General features: G+C 40.7%; 1 protein-coding gene across 3 annotated transcripts in view; it reads right to left on the reverse strand.

The window, feature by feature from the left end:
* RUNX1T1 (RUNX1 partner transcriptional co-repressor 1) overlaps positions 1–16,125 on the reverse strand; it is a 152,618-nt gene that overhangs the window by 4,291 nt on the left and 132,202 nt on the right. For all 3 annotated transcript variants that reach the window (XM_037058714.1, XM_037058713.1, XM_037058716.1), the window contains exon 10: positions 11,717–11,907. In XM_037058714.1, coding sequence (XP_036914609.1) covers positions 11,717–11,907 — 191 coding nt within the window. The remainder of the gene's footprint in view (positions 1–11,716; positions 11,908–16,125) is intronic.

Genomic DNA, 16,125 nt, shown 5'->3' on the forward strand with positions numbered 1-16,125 from the left:
GACACAAATCTATCACTCTGGGCAGAAGCATCTTTCTTGTACATACAACAGAAGTTACAAAGGAACGACAAGAACCTTGTATTAGCTTCAAAGAAACGTAATGAAGAAGAAGAGGATTCTACTTCCCGCTCCATCACAGACCTGGGAGAGATGCTTTTACTTTCACCCACTGCTACCAGTTAGTTATTCAGTGTACCCAGTGGGCAAACTATCGACTTCAGCTCCCTGGAGGGCAGGGTCCTTGGCTCGATTATGCCCTGGTACACTCTAAGCGCCCCAAACTGTGTCGAACATATAGCAGGTGCTCGATAAACGTATGCAATTCATGAGTCTGACAACACCCGATTTGACTTCGAGAAACTAAAAATAATAAAACTGGATCAATAATAAGGAATTTCATTTACACACAGCACGTTCCAGTTGATGGAGATCCTTCTATCTCATTTGCTCCTCAGCAGCTCTGGGGAGTTGGAAAAGTGGAGGGAACTAAAAACCTAGACCCTCGCAAGCCCAAGGCCTGTGTGATCGGTGCTTTCCGAGAGGTGAAAAAGTCCAAATGAGGTTGCCTCTGATTTGAACTTTGAAATAAGCACGTCATGAATCAAAACACAACACACTAAACACGGAAGAGCACCTGCCTGCACGGGTTAGCACGTCATGAATCAAAACACAACACACTAAACACGGAAGAGCACCTGCCTGCACGGGTTAGACCCTAAAGACGCCAGGGGGAGGTAGAACCTCAGGAGGCTGACTTTCAAGGACTGCACAGTAGTTCCTTTAGCAAGACCACCCCCCCCCCCCACATTGTGAAATGCTGTATCAAGTGATCTTTTGGTGCCATTCACCTTTTTATTCTTTATCTTTCTTGCTTTCAATTATTTTCTAGCAAAACAAACTTGTAACTGGTATCTCCAACCAGCTCACGGTATGTGCATGGTGGTTGTGTGACAATTAAAATATATATTTTTAAAGTGCTGATACAGATGGATCTTTAAAAGTTTTTCCACTGCGCCCCCCGCTTTTGTTTCACATTAAGCACGCTGCTTGTGTGGCTTAAGGAGGTCTTACAACACCCTCCGTGGAATGTCAGCCCAGCACTCTGGTATGTATTGGCTTCACCACCACGCAAAATATTCGGAGAAGTGTTTAGCAGTCATCCTAACTTTGCTACAAAATAAAGGGGCTCGCAGAGTTTCAAATACTGGGAGCCTACCAACTCAAGAATTCTAATTTAAAACTTCTAGAAAGAGTTCAGTTCTCTGTTCTTATTTCTTTGCCATTCAGAAATTATGGCCTAGTGAAGGGAGGAAAATAAACCCAGAAAAACCTTAAGATCTCAAATGCTGGCCAATGAGAGGTGTTTGAAGTGACCGTTGAAGGAGGCTTTGGTAATATCATAAATAAAAATAAATGTAAAATTAATAAATCTGTACTAGAGCACATCTTTCCACCCTAACTTAACCAGGAGACTCACTCAAAAGATGTTTAATTCTGATCAGAGGTTTCATTACCATAGCTTGAGTGCTTTCTTTCTCAAAATTAATTCAGTCACAGTACACGAACAAATAGCCCTGCAAAGACGTGAACAAACGTGGGCCTGGCCCATCCCTCAGAGCAGTGAGGTCTGACATGGCGCTCAGAATGAAGTGTACATCCTTGAGGGTTAGCCACTTTTAGAATAATGCCAGCTGGATCCTGGAACAAACTCAGCAAAGAAGTGAAATTACTAAATTACATCAGAAAATCCCAATTATAGAACAGAGACTCAGATCCAAAACAATATTTTAAGGAAATTAAATATCTAATCTAAGTCAAGTGGCTTCTTTCAAAAAGGCCCTGGTGTGAGGGTATTTTTTTCTGGCGGAGGCACACTTTGGCAGGCACGACAGGGGTAGCTGCCCGGCACTCAGTGCCGCTGTCGGATTGAAATCAGATGTGGGCACCCGGCTCAATTTAAGCTGATTAAACACACAGACTAAACCAGGTAATTACAGATGCATGTGTTGGAGGGTGGAAAGACGAGACAGAATGGGGACTTCTTTAATTTTTAAAGTGTTTTCAAAGATGGGAACAATTTTACAAATAAAAAAAGTGGAACTATGCCAAATATAGAAACAGATGTTTTGGATCGTGAAGCTGCTGGGAATTGAGCCTTCTTGCCTAGCATGGCCTGATTCTGACCCAGAATTCGAGGGCTCTGGCTAATTTTACCTCTAGTCCCATTCCCAAGCTGTTTGATCAAATTCATTTACCACCCACAGCTGGGGCAAAAACAACCTTCAGCTGTAGGAAAGTACAACAAAGAGCAATTCAAATGACCTGGTGGGGAAAAAAATCCTGCATATTTTTATTCCTCTTGACATGGCATTGCTGTGATTGTATAGGAAACTTTAGCATAAGTATTCAACTAACAAAAAACTCTGAAGTGCACATTCCTGTTTTCAAGCTCATTAGAAAGCAGACAAAAACTATTTCTATGAATATATTTCTCTTGGATGGCTTTACCGAGTCTCCTGTTGGCCACTCTGTACCTTCGAGACTGACGACTGATCAGCGGCACTCGTCCCCTAGCTGTCCCACTTCTGGGCACAGCAAAATGTGTAGGATCCGGTGAGCACCCTGATCTGAATCACTGGGAGTTTCTAAGCTTTCTGCTGTTCACAAAGGTGGGAGCTAAAAACTGCGTGTGACGCCCCACAGCGTGGCCACAAAGGGGAGGTAGGGGTGAAGGTGGTCAATGATTTCATGGAGCTTTACATTTTGAATCTGTACTGTCTATATTCAGGCTAGTAATTCCTAATATTGCTGTATTTTTTTTTTGTTCATTGCCTATTTTATTATTTTTTAATAACCCAACTTCCTTTTCAGTCCCCAAAGGAACGGGGCTGGTGACTAAATTACCGTAATACTATAAAACAGTGATTCTCAATGGCGTGAATTTCTAAATGGAAGTTTGAAAGAATTTGTAACACATGCAATACCTGACTACGTAGTCAGGGGCACTGAGCTCATTTCCCTTAGATTGTCAGATAAAAAATGACAACAGCCAACACAACAAAGGCTTGTGGTGTGAATGAATCAAAATCACACCTGTTTTTTTTCCTTTTTTGTCAGATCAGTATAAAATAATCATATACTGTGGAGTGCTGCAGAAGTTCAGTAATGAATTTACGGGTGCCATGAGATTAAAAAAGGTTGAAAGTTGCTGGTGCAGGAGACTCAAGAATACTATGTCATAGTAAATTTCATTCTCAAATCTCATGGCGCTTTATAATCTTCCCTTATTTGAGATAATATATTCCCTTTTCAGCATGCAAATATTTTATTCCCTATCTGAAAATTGGGAATTAGTTCATTGACCAAAGGTAGGCTATGGCTCAGATGAAGAAGATGAGGCTGAACACACTGCTCCCCTTTGCTAAATGTACTAATTCTACAGATAGAAATGGAAATGATGGAGGGATGCTTTCTAATGCCCAAGTTGCATGTCAAAGCTCATTAATACTCTGTTTCATATCAGCAATTCTCTTCATCCCGAAGAACAAAACTATTTCTTTCCTCTTGTTATTTTAAACATAGAGTGAATGGTCTTTCTGCCCTCTGGGCAAAAATAGTATCTTTTCTGGTTCTTATTGCTGAAAATTCATTCTCCAAGAAACAAAACACTTCTTTTCTGAATTACTTTGTTTCTCCAGTTCTTACATACCTGTAATTCTCCAGAAAAAAAAACCCTCTCATATGTAAAAGGTGCTCAATAAATTCAGTTGAATGTTTATAATTATAATTCCCAAAATTAAAAGAACTCTACAGAGGGTAACAACACTATAATTCACACTAAACACAACATTTTACACTACTTTTGGCAATTTTAAACTGCTCTCAAATACACTTTGCAGCTTAGGAAAGTGATGGCCCCCCAAAATCTGAGGATCAGAGAATGAATAACTTACCTAAAATCACAAAAGACATGACATTACATAGGCAAGGTTCAATTTGCCCAGTCTTTGGACTGAGAACCAAATACTTTAGAAAAATGCCACGCTTTGTCAATTTCAGATCTCTCGTAGGGCCTGTTTTGGTGGGAATAAAGGTAGAAAGGTGTTAAACTCCCGAAAGAGCACAGAGGTTGGGCCAGGAATTTGGAGCACCAAAGACAAGGTACCCTGGTGTGTACTGGAAATGGTTTGCAATTTTGACCGGCTTCTGAGTCAGCCTGTGTTGGGTTTCACTTCCAGCTACATCCCTTCGTGGATTTAGAACTACAGGCAAGTGACTTAACCTCTTACTGCCAGAGGCTGGAAAACGGGAGCAATAACTGTAGGGGGCCTGATGTTCAGTGAGTCCTGAACAAATGGCAGAAACTAACAAGACACCTCCTCCTTTTGGCGCTGGCTGAAAGAAAGCGAGGCTACATCCGATCCCTACACGGTGCAACATGTACAACTAGAGCCTGGGGCTCCTGTGCCTCCCTCCATAGGCAGCTGCAGAGACAACAGGAGCTGACTTCCCCTTACACTTCATCAGTGACCAACTGCTTTTTCTCCATCCGCATCATTCTTAGAGTTTCTACAGATTCACCACTACTGACCGTTTCCCTATCCCTCCTTTTCCAACTCCCCTTGTTGAAATCCCCTCAAATTTTGGGTTTCCAGGATACTCAAATTTCATACTTATACTTTAACTTCTTCCTCTTCTGTTTGTTCATTTTCCTCTAAATACTTTCCTTGGCAAGTGGGGGAGCTGGCATAAGGAAAAGAAAATATCCTTTTCTTCCATACTACCTCTTGTCAGATTTCATGGTTTCAATTATTAAGTGTAAAGAAAAAAAACACACAAAAAAGGACGCCAACCTATTTCTCTAGCTCTCATTTCCTTCCAGAGCGGCGCTCTCTTACTCTGAACTGCCTGCTCTACAGCTCCACCAGGAGGCGCCTCTCTCCCCTAAGTTCGTCTTCCTGCCTCTCTGGTGTGGTCTATTTCTGTCACTGGGGACATCCAGGCCCAAGACCTTGTGGCCTTACTGGAAACCCTACTTCCTCCAGTCCCTGCAACCACCCTGCCAAACCCCGCAAACCTGGCTTCCGTGGTCTCTTCCTTCCTTTCCAGTCTCATGGTTACTGCCCAAATTCCTTCCCTGCGCTTCCTGTTGGAATATCTTCTTAACTGGTTTTGCATCCTTCACACTGCTCAAATGTATGGTGACTTGCTATAAAATACTTCTACTCATCTCTATTTGCATCTTTCAACCACCCTGCAAAGTGGGTCACATAAACATCACCCCAGTTTTGCAAATGAGAAAACTGAAGCTCCAAGAGGGGAACCACGAGATCACTCCACATCCGCTGCTCCATCCACTATACCATGAACATCTATAGATTCAAACAACTGGACTTTGAATAAATTAAACAAACAAAACTATCACTGTACTGCAGAATCACAGCTCATGCTCTGGGAGCTCCAGATTCTTCTAGGAATCAATTGGTCTGATTAGATAGTGAGGGCTCTGTCAGGAGCACTGCTCAGCTAGCCCTGCATGGCAACACCATTCTAGAGTCCATGCCTGTGGTTTGGGCCACACTGTGCAAGTTCCACCGGAAATGGTCCCACGGATGCTGGAAGGAGTGATGGAGATGAACCTCTCAGAGTGACCTGCTCATGCTATCAGGATTTTTGTAGGTTCCAGAAATACAAAGTTTAAAGATACAATCAGTGTTTCTGCTTTAGGGCCACAAAACTGCCCAGCTTTGACATACGCTGTGTGGCTCTGCACCTGTGTAGGGATAATGAGTAAAGGCTGATGCAGTCCAGAGGAATACACCACTTCAGTGGCTTAATGCCCCAAACTAACTATTGGAACAGTACAGTTAGCAGTATCTGTTCTGTGCTCACTTCCAGCCATTTGTTTCGATCACCTAAGCTAAAACAAATCATGGATCTTAAAGAAGAGATGTTTCAGACTCTTTTTAAAAATAGGCCCAATCTGACTGTTAACTGGAAAAGAAAAACAAGTATGAAAGTATAAAAACAGGAAATAGATATGAAAAATTAAAACAGTTTAAGTTGGCAAGATTCAGCAAATTTCCTTTGATTTATGCTAATGGTGGCATTACGTTCTTGGTGAGAAACGTAACATGCTGTAAAAAGAGAAACTGCAGAAATGAGTATCATTGCTTACATATGCCCAAAGTGCAGCATCATTTTGTTATAATAATGATAATGAGTCTACAAATCCAAGTAAAGTCAGAGAACTTGGAATAACCTCGGAAATGCATACGCTACTACACAATCAGAAGAGAAAATTCCCATGACTGCCCTGTGGCTGTGAAGAAGGCGGACTGGGAGGAAGGCATCCTGGACTGAGGTCCAGCTCACACTTGCTGCTGCGAGACACCGAGGAGAGGCCTAACCTCCTAAGACTCAGCTTTTCTCAAATGCAAAATGAAGACAACAACCCTGTTTACCTGAATTCATAGGAAGAGTAAAGGAGTAAAAGTACAGAAAGCACTTCTTATCACATCTGGTACAGAGTTAAACATTCACTGTAGCCCTTCTCATTTGATTTCAGGCAAAATAAACTTCCTGTCACCCCCAATAACTATGCTGGCCTTGGTTCCCACGTGCCTGGGCCAGTCTGGTTTATAGGACTATCCTGGCTCAAAAAGAACATCCCCTTTCACTCTGACAAGTGTCCCTGTTTGAATGATAAATTACATGGCCCCCTACACACAATACCCATGTGTCATTTTCCTGACTCCACGCTTTCTTCCTCTAGTCAGCCATTTCCAACTCTCCTTCCTTTCTTCCTTCTGGAACTTTTCTGTTCTTTACAGGGTACCTTTCAGAACCACGAGTTTTTCTAAGCAGACTGGGCATTACTAGGCCCATTATGCATGTGTGAAAATGGAGACACGGAGAGAAAGACTAAATTTGGTAATTACGGAGAGAAGCGGTCCTTAACATAAATGGTTCAAAAGAAACACATGACCAGCCACTCCAAGCCTCGAACTCTGCTTGTGACTCTGAAGTTTAGGTTATTTCTTCAAGTTCCCCTGAAGGAGAGAGAGAATTTGTGCATTTCTATAATATATCGTATAGTTTTATAGATTCAGATCATAAAGATCACATATGATCTAGGTAAGTGATGAGTACGTCAACAATAGGAGGTGGCTTCTAATGAGGAAGAAAAAGAGGAAAAAGAATGTTTTAGTCAGAAAACTTTCCTATGCCTTGTGATGAAGGGCTGTGGAAAATATGTGCAAATAATGCTTTTGCATTACTGTTCTCAAACATGCTAAATTAAAATGTTTATGTAAAAAGCCTTAAACAACATGTGAGCTAAGCAAACAGCATCTTATTCCTTATGAAAAAGTGGAGGCTGACAGCAGTGCGATGAGTCACCCCCGAAACCGCCAATGTGGGGACCAAGCTGGCGCCAGAGGGCAGGTCTTCTGCGTCCTTTTCCCCGGTTCCTTCTGCCACACCCATCTGTGTCTGAGCTTTGCTGGTAAAAGATGATCATCTCACCTGTTGCACGTGGCCTTTAAGTGGTGGCATGACCATGTAATTTATTATCCAAACTGGGACACCTGAGAGTGACAGAGGGCACTTTCCATAACTAGACGGGGACAACAGAAGTAACCTGGGAATACCTCAGTCAAACTAGGACGTATGGGCACCTTGTACCCCACCTTTATGTATTACAGAGGGTCACTGTATTGTGGGTAACTCTCCTGATTTTCACATGAGACGGCATGAACTATTCAAGCTTTTGTGTTCTGTTTGCCCTTTCCAATCCACTGAGGAGATCTGTCTAGTTGGATTAAAGAACTCATCTGAATTCTTTTAAATGTTTTAACTGTGTTGTTCATGCACAAAAACTGAAGGAGCTTATTCCTTCACCACCTGCAAACACCTCAGACAGACCGAAGCAATTAAGTTTCTGAAGCTCGCACAAGTAAGATCCCCTGATGGGTAGACCCCAAACCCTGCATGTCCCCTGAAGAATCCCAGCTCCCTCTTCTTCCTTGACAGCTAAAGGGCAAATTCTGTCCACTCTATCTAATGGATAGCCAGGCAGTACCTGCCCAACACTAGCAACCATCGCGACCCCACCATCGTCCTCTGCATCTGTCTCCTACAACAGAGTGGTCCCTCCTTTTCATTTCCTTGAATCTCTCTCCACACTACAGCCTGAGCGATCTTCCCAAACACTTATCAGCACGTAGTATCCCTACTTCCAAAGCCTAGCAAGGCTTCCCTTCCCCTCTTCCCTGCACAGAGGCACTTACATACCCACTGCCAAGGAATCAGTGACGAGGCACCCAGGGGTGTGGAGGAGAGGAGGGCAGCAGTTGACATAACTTAGTGATTTGACTCCTCTATTAATTGTGGGTAACACGAAGGTGGGGACCACTGCCTTGAGTGCCTAGCACTGGCCTGACACAGAAAAGCTCAAGAATTTGTTACTGAAAGAAAAAATGAATAAATGGATGTCAGTAATTTACAATTAATACACATCAAGTAACAAACTGCTTTGGGCAGGTCACAAACATGATTTCTGAAAGAATGCCCATTAATTTCTGGATGCAGTTTTAAAATCAATGGATCCAACATTTAACGGAAAGTTTTTCAACCAATTAATGTGATGACCAGACATGTTTTGTTTTTTTTAAAGAAAACAAAGAATGATTCATAAAATTTCTAAAGTACAATGCTATGGGGTTTTTATTTGGGGCTGAATGGTTAAAATTCAACCCAACCTCCTGCATATAAAAACAGCAGAGGATTCTGAGAAGTACCTGCACTGTCTTCTCTGTAGCTCAGCTGGGCTGTGCAGTCCTGACCTAATGTCTGCTCCCTCGGCCAGCCATGCTCAGGCCTGGAAGAGGGACTGCCAGCTTACCTAGGCTGAGGAAGCCAAGCTGTTCTGGCTCTACTGGGGGAGGAAGAAGAGGCGGGGAACCAGGGAGCTTTCTAAACTTGAAGTGATTTGCAATCACCACTGCTAGGGTGACTTTTGTCAGATTGCTTCTATTAATAGGTGTACATTCATCCCTGAGTGTAAGGAAAGAACAGGGTGGGAACAATTAATGTTGGAGTCAAAGCTGTGTCCTCAGTCTTAAGTGAAAAGTAAAAAATGCCTAAGGGGAAACAAAGAATTTACCTACACAATTCCACCTAACAACTGGGCTACCAGTTGGCACGTAGAACTAAGTCTACTACTAGGCACGTAGATTGTTCTGGGACATTGTTGTTCCTTAGGAGAATTAGCAACACTAATTTAAAGCTAATACAGTAAGCCTTCATTTCTTTGTCAAGTCCTTGGTCAAAGCATGTTTATAGTATAGGGTGTATAGGCATATGTGTACAGACTTGTGTGCAAGTCTAGAAGAGACTCAGCTACGTTCAAATGAAATAACTCCCCATCTTTTGCTCTCCTCTCTCAAGAAAATGTCCATGTTACTTTTGAAGAAAAGAAGCATACTCCTTGGAGCCATCAATCCTTCCCCCTACAAAAGTAGGCAACAGGACCTGAGTTGCCTGTCTTTATCTGCATCCCCACATTACCACCGTGATCCTTCTGAAAAGCTCCTTCTCTCGTCGCTGCACAACGATGCAAAGACTGACAGCATGCTGTGCGCTCCAGTTTAGCTTCCGCCACGGCCTAGCTGTGTTACTCTAGTCGGGGGAGTTTCCTCGTGGCTGAAACGATCATGTCTCAAAGTCCTAGCTTCTGTAAGACAGTTTCACTCATCTTTTTAAAAAAAATATTTTATTTATTTATCTTTAGAAGAGAAGGGAAGGGAAGGAGAGAGGAAGAGAAACATCAATGTATGGTTGCTTCTCCTGCATCCCCTGCCGGGAACTGGCCTGCAACCCAGGCATGTGTCCTGACTGGGAATCGAACCACCATCATCTGGTTCGCAGGCCCGCACTCAATCCACTGAGCTACACCAGCCAGGGCTCACTCATCTTCACATCATGTAAAAGATCAAAGCTTATGGAGACTAAGCGGCTTCCCCCAAATTGCAGAATTGTGGGAGATGCCACCAGGAATTACATTTGGCCCTCTGAATTTAATTCTCCTGGCACAGCGTACTTGTGCTTTAAAATCCTTGGGAAATCATCACCGAAGACCTGGGTAGTGCTATGTTAAAGGCCAGTTTCCCAAGAGATCGAAAAAGAAAAAAAGAAAAGAAAAACAATCACTATAGAAAAATCACTCATACCTAGGTTTTTTCATCCTCTCTACTACTTACCATAGCTACTGTTTGATTCATCATGTTTTTATAATGCTCCATACGAGGGTCCACATCATATGTTGTTTTTCTGGGTATGTTTTAAGAATAAAGGTAAAAAGCCTGTAGATACTGTACTGAAGTGATTATAGCATGTGATAGGGTAGACAAAGACTTAATCCTCAGTCTCTCTCTAGATATTCTGTCTTCAGAATTTAGTGACGCACAAAATACTCAACATAAATAAGACTTTAAACATTCATGCGAAAGTGATAATGTTTTAAGAATGGCAACGACTGTGCCACGAAGCATTACTAACTTGAATAGAGGAGGGCAAATTCTCTCCAGAAGATGCTAACGATTTTTTTTAAGCACAAAACAAGGTCCTTAAATATCTTAGCCATGGATGCCGATAAAATTGAATTTATGTCTAGTTTAATCCAACAATGGAAAAGTCAGCAGTTAAAGTGCAGATAAACTTCCCTTTGTCCCTCTTTTCCTGAGAAACTTTCAAATGTTGAAAATCAATTCCTTTTGTCCTCTTGATATTCATCTGCTACACATTAAATAGAAATTCTGGGCATAGAGTGATTCCCACAGGGTCTTTCATCTACAGAAAAGCCTGGTACAAATTAAATTCTTACTCTCCCTCACAAATTACAGATATGTATTAGAGGAGACCATTGATGTATCAGTCCATGGTTCTGCTAGTTCAGCTAATTGTAGTCCTTCATGAAGTCACTTTGGGGCTGGGGATGGTGGTGCTGTATCAGTGTGCAGCGGTACCACGTGCTCGGATGTACAGACTATTTTAGAAAGCACTCTGTTAGATACTGCGTTTCAGTTACTTCCCAGATCTTTGAGCCATTTAGGCTATGAGTGTGTGTGTGTGTTTTAATATACTGGGACAATACAAAATAATATTGCCTTTGGCAGGGATGTTATATAATGAAATGATCATTATAACTATAGTGAAATAATTATTACAAATAATGTGGAAAAGAAGACCATGCAGAAAATCTCTTAGAAATGTTTAACTGACATAAACATTATTTTAGCATTGGATTTAAGGACCAATAGTTAAGGCAATGACTTTGACCCCAGGCATGCAATGTGGTTTTGGAGAGCGCAGCTTACACACGGTATCCCTATTAAATCCCTTTTGTTAGAAGGGAACCCCACACATATGCTAACACACATAGCTGGGTTCTTGGCGGAAGAAAGTTATACAAATTTCACTTTAATCTGTTATCCCTTAAATATATTAAAAACTTTCTTTGGCAGAATTGTTCTTTTAGATCTTTCATAGAGACAAAATTTGATCCCTTCTTCTTTATATCAATTCCTGAAGTGCCAAATTATTCTAACTTTTCCCCAAAGATATGTTTGTCTAAGGTATCTCCTGGATCAAAAAACGGCCACTCTCCTTCACGGGAACGGTCTTCCTCCGCTGGAAGCTCCCACCCATGACTCACCTCACTAGAATCCTCCTGCTGATTGATGACAGCGAGCGCGTCCTCCGCCGCCTGCCGCTTGGCCTCGGCAACCGTGCGCTCCATCTTGGCCCGCTCCGTCGTGATCATGTCATGAGCTTTCCGCTCGGCTTCGGACACAGCCTTCTGCAGCTCGGTCATCGCCTGGCGCTTCACCTCGTTAACAGCCTCCTCTGCATGCCAGGCACACCGAACCGGACAAGAGAACAGTTCTCTGTTAGCACGGGACTGTGGACACTGTTGGCTGTTGAACAGGTTTCTACAGAACAGGCATGACTGCCATCCCATTTACTGGGCAGTTCATCTGGCTATCTAAAGAAAGAGCAGATCTCTGAAATTCAGTTAGGAAAACAAAGAGTGAAACTTCAACTTACAATTCTAGGAATATTTCTTAAACTACTGATAGCATTACTACTACTTTTCTACCACAACTATTACCTTCAGAAAGTACTCTGAGACTAAACTAAGTATCTGAAGGACAAAAATAACCACAAGAAACCTGCCTGGATAACTCACACACATGAAGAGTGTGGTCCGTCACGACACTCTAGGTCAGCGATCGTCAACCAGTGTGCCCACGGCAGGCACCCTGGTGTGCTGCAAGAATGTTTAAAACATGCGATACCTACTTGGTCAGGGGCACTGACCTCTTTTCCCTTAGGCTGTCAAGCTAAGACATGACAACAGCCAAATACAACCACAGCCACCCAGTGTGCATGAATCAAAATTATATTTACTTCGTCAGGTTGGCAAAACATAGGTTTTTGGCAGAATTTTAGAAATTACTTTATGTGTGCCATGAGATGAAAAAGGTTGAAAATCACTGCTATACATTAATATGAACACAGAAGATACACGGGTAAAATTTTCAGACAAAAGAGAGAAAGGAAAGTCACTTTACACATAAACTTAGGTAAGTGCAAACAATTATTTTAGTGGTAAAAAATAAAGCACAATAGTGAAAAGGTAATTCATATAGCAATTAAGTTAATGCAGACCTTTTAAAGAAAATCAATGATGAAACAGACAGATGATTCAGCTTTTCTTTTTCTTAAATCATTTCCTGAGTAAGGCAGTTATAGACTAGATGACAGAGATTTTTCAAAATCATTTCCTCATTTCCAAATTCTAAGCTGTTGTCTATCTCCTTAATCAAATACGTGCATGGCATCACACTGCCAACTGTTGCGCTGGACAAACATAACGGAATCACCTCACACCACAGGCCAAAACCATTGGGCCGGACCACAAAAACCTGCAAGGTGTCAGGTTCGCATTTTACTTTTGGCTGTGGAAAGTGTGCAAAGACTTATCTAATGTGCAACATAAGACTGACAACTAAAACAAGTAATTTCTATTAAATAAATTAACTGTTCTAATAAACAAGGGAAAATATCCTCCCCCTGAATTAGTTTATCTAATTTTCATCTTTATTCAAAGCAAAATGACAATGATTAATTGAAAATTTAATAAGCAGTAATTATTAACTTGGCAAACCTAGTACCAATTAACACTCTATTAAAACTAATTATGACATGTTTCAAGTGCTTGCACTTAATTGTTTCACCCACTTAAAAAGCACCCTAATTAAATGTTCTGTTTAATTAAAAACATCGATTCCTAATAAAAATGTTTTACTGTAGATTACAAATATAAGAGATGCAAATACTTTTATGGCTTCTTAAATTTTTATGGTTTACTTCACACATCTACAGTCCATGACTTGAGAATCATCAAAAGCCCTCCATTCATCATGAACTGTCATGACTTGTGTAGACTTCCTCATTTTAGCAGCATTATTCCTTAAATTCATTCATCTGCAATTACTGTCTGGTAGGTCTGATAAACTGAAATATAAGGGAAAGAGCCAGACTGGAAGTATCAACTAAAATATCTTAAGCCTTTACTAGCTGCTTTAAGATATACATTTACACTCGGAATAGAAGCGGTATATTGCAAAGAGCTTGCGGCAAGTTCTTCACGAACGGGCGAAAGATGCCTTTATTATGCTATCATAACCAGCTTGGGGCACCAGGGAAGTACTGCCCTTCTAACTATACAGCCAGGGTCTAATTTAGTTTGCATATTCAAAGTGAATTAAAATTCTATCGAAGTGGTAATACAGGACAATAATTTTTGCTTACCATCAAAGCTGTAGCTTGACTAATTGTATATGCAAATCAGGCAATTTATATTTAAATTATGCATTCCTATTCTAATCCCACAGGCATATACAGATCAGCAAAGAGAATTGGTAGGACATTTGCAAGGTGCTTGAATATTTATTACCAACTGCAAACATTCACTGATTAGTTGAAAAATATATACTGAAGAAAATATTCGACTGCAATTTAAAACCCATCTTTGTTAGATTTTTTTCCCAAATAAAGACCTTTTATAATTTTAGAATGTTTTTGTTATCTTTGCAGTTAACTTTTAAAAATACTACTTGGAAGTGAAAACTGACTGAGTCCTTCAACATTGGAAAGATCCCAAATACTTTTAAATGTATATTATTATATAGTATTATTGGGATAATACTTATATATAGTATGTAGATTAACTAACAGTGATGTAGCAATGTTCCCTCCTCATTCTGGTAACTGTATTGAGATTATACAAGAGATGTCCTTGTTCTTAGGAAATATGCACTAAAAAGCCTGGGGTAAAGGGAGGTGACATCTGAAACTCACTTTCAAATGTTTTGGGAAAAACTATAATGCGTCACAGACAATCAAAGGAGGGAGGAAAGGGGAGGGAAGATAGAGGAAAGATATTAAAGCAAATGCAGCGAAATACAGAACACTGGGTGAAAGGTATAGGGCAATTTTTTATAATATTTTTTGGAACTTTCTGCAAGTTTGGTATCATTCAAAATGAAATGGTGGAAAATATTACATGACGTGCTTTTAAGCACAGAATACGCTTTTGCAATTACAATTTTCTGTGAAAAGGGATGCATGAGATATATTACCCTGACTTTGGAGAGTTCTACCCTTGATATTTTTCAAATGCTTTAAACCTGATTTACTTCTCATTTGCCACAAAGGTGTAATATTATGATGTACAACATTTTCATTGCAAGACACGGTTCATAGGTTTTTTTTTTTCTTTAAAAATCTGCCCAGAGCAAATTTTAGAGTCTTGGGGAAAGCTTCCACATTGGAGCAAGCTGAGTGCAGATGGCGCGCTCGGCGCGGGGTGTGTTCACTGTGCTGGGTGCCTCGACACGGCCACCACCAGACATGCTTCCTAAGAAGCCTAGAAAGATCAATACTATAAGCAGTTATTCAAGACTTCAAAATGAAACTGTCGTCCACACTTTGGGAATTTAATACCCTCCTTAGAACTTAGCATCCATCCACAGAAAACTATTCCCAAACCGTTCTTATGCAGGTTAGGGGGATCGCTGTGGGAAGGAAACAAATGGAATCAACACCACAACCACATCGTATTTTAGTCTGGAGATCTAACATACACTAAAAAACACTCCAAACATTTACTTGATGAAGTTTAACTCTTAGGAGAATTCATGGGCACAGTAGGAAAAAGTATTTAGCTTCCTCTACTCTTGGAGTCTTCCATAACTGTTACAGTACACCCAGAATTGTTAGAGAAACTGACAAGAAAGACAGCAAAGAAAAATAATAATGGACTCAGTACATTATGCATGTCTACAAAAAAAAAAAACCCACCTGGTTAAGTGGACAATACCTAGTGAGTGCAGTTTTTTTTAAAATAACCACCACTTTATTGTTAATATAATTAAGAAACTATGAAATTCACTCATTTGAAGTTTATAATTCAATGACTTCAGTATATTCAGAGCTGTGCTACCATCGCCACAATCAATTTTTAGTACTGTATCTAGTGCAGTTTTGAATCTGCTTCCAATTGCTTACCACTTATGGTAGGACTTCCTTTGTGCATAGCTCTTCAAGTTGACTTTCTGACAAAGGTGGTACGGCCAGAAAAATCTGCTCTCACTTAGTAGTAGTCAAAGAACTGAGCAGATAATGGCACAGAAGGAATTTGGATTACACAAGGCTTTACTGCCAATTTTTCTTTATGAACAATCAAGGATTTAACTTGAATGCATACTCGAATAAATAAGGGAAATGCAAAGTTTCCTTCAGCAAAATATGTCATCCTTCTGTCGTACAAAATATGAATTCTTTGTACCTCTTATTGGAATAAGATGCACTAACAGCTTAAAAAATGCAGGAGGAAAAAAAAGGGTTAGAAGAAAGATGTAGCAATTCCTTTTCCAGGTAGGTGGCACCCAGCATGTTTTAACAGCTTAGGAATATCCATCACTATTATCTATGTAGAAAATCTTAGAGGTGACATCGTAAATCTGGTAAGACTATGCCACTGAGCAACATATATAT

Source organism: Sturnira hondurensis, unplaced genomic scaffold (genome assembly GCF_014824575.4).
Source record: "Sturnira hondurensis isolate 20B ecotype Veracruz unplaced genomic scaffold, ASM1482457v3 Scaffold0010128, whole genome shotgun sequence".
NCBI classification, from domain to species: Eukaryota; Metazoa; Chordata; class Mammalia; order Chiroptera; family Phyllostomidae; genus Sturnira; species Sturnira hondurensis.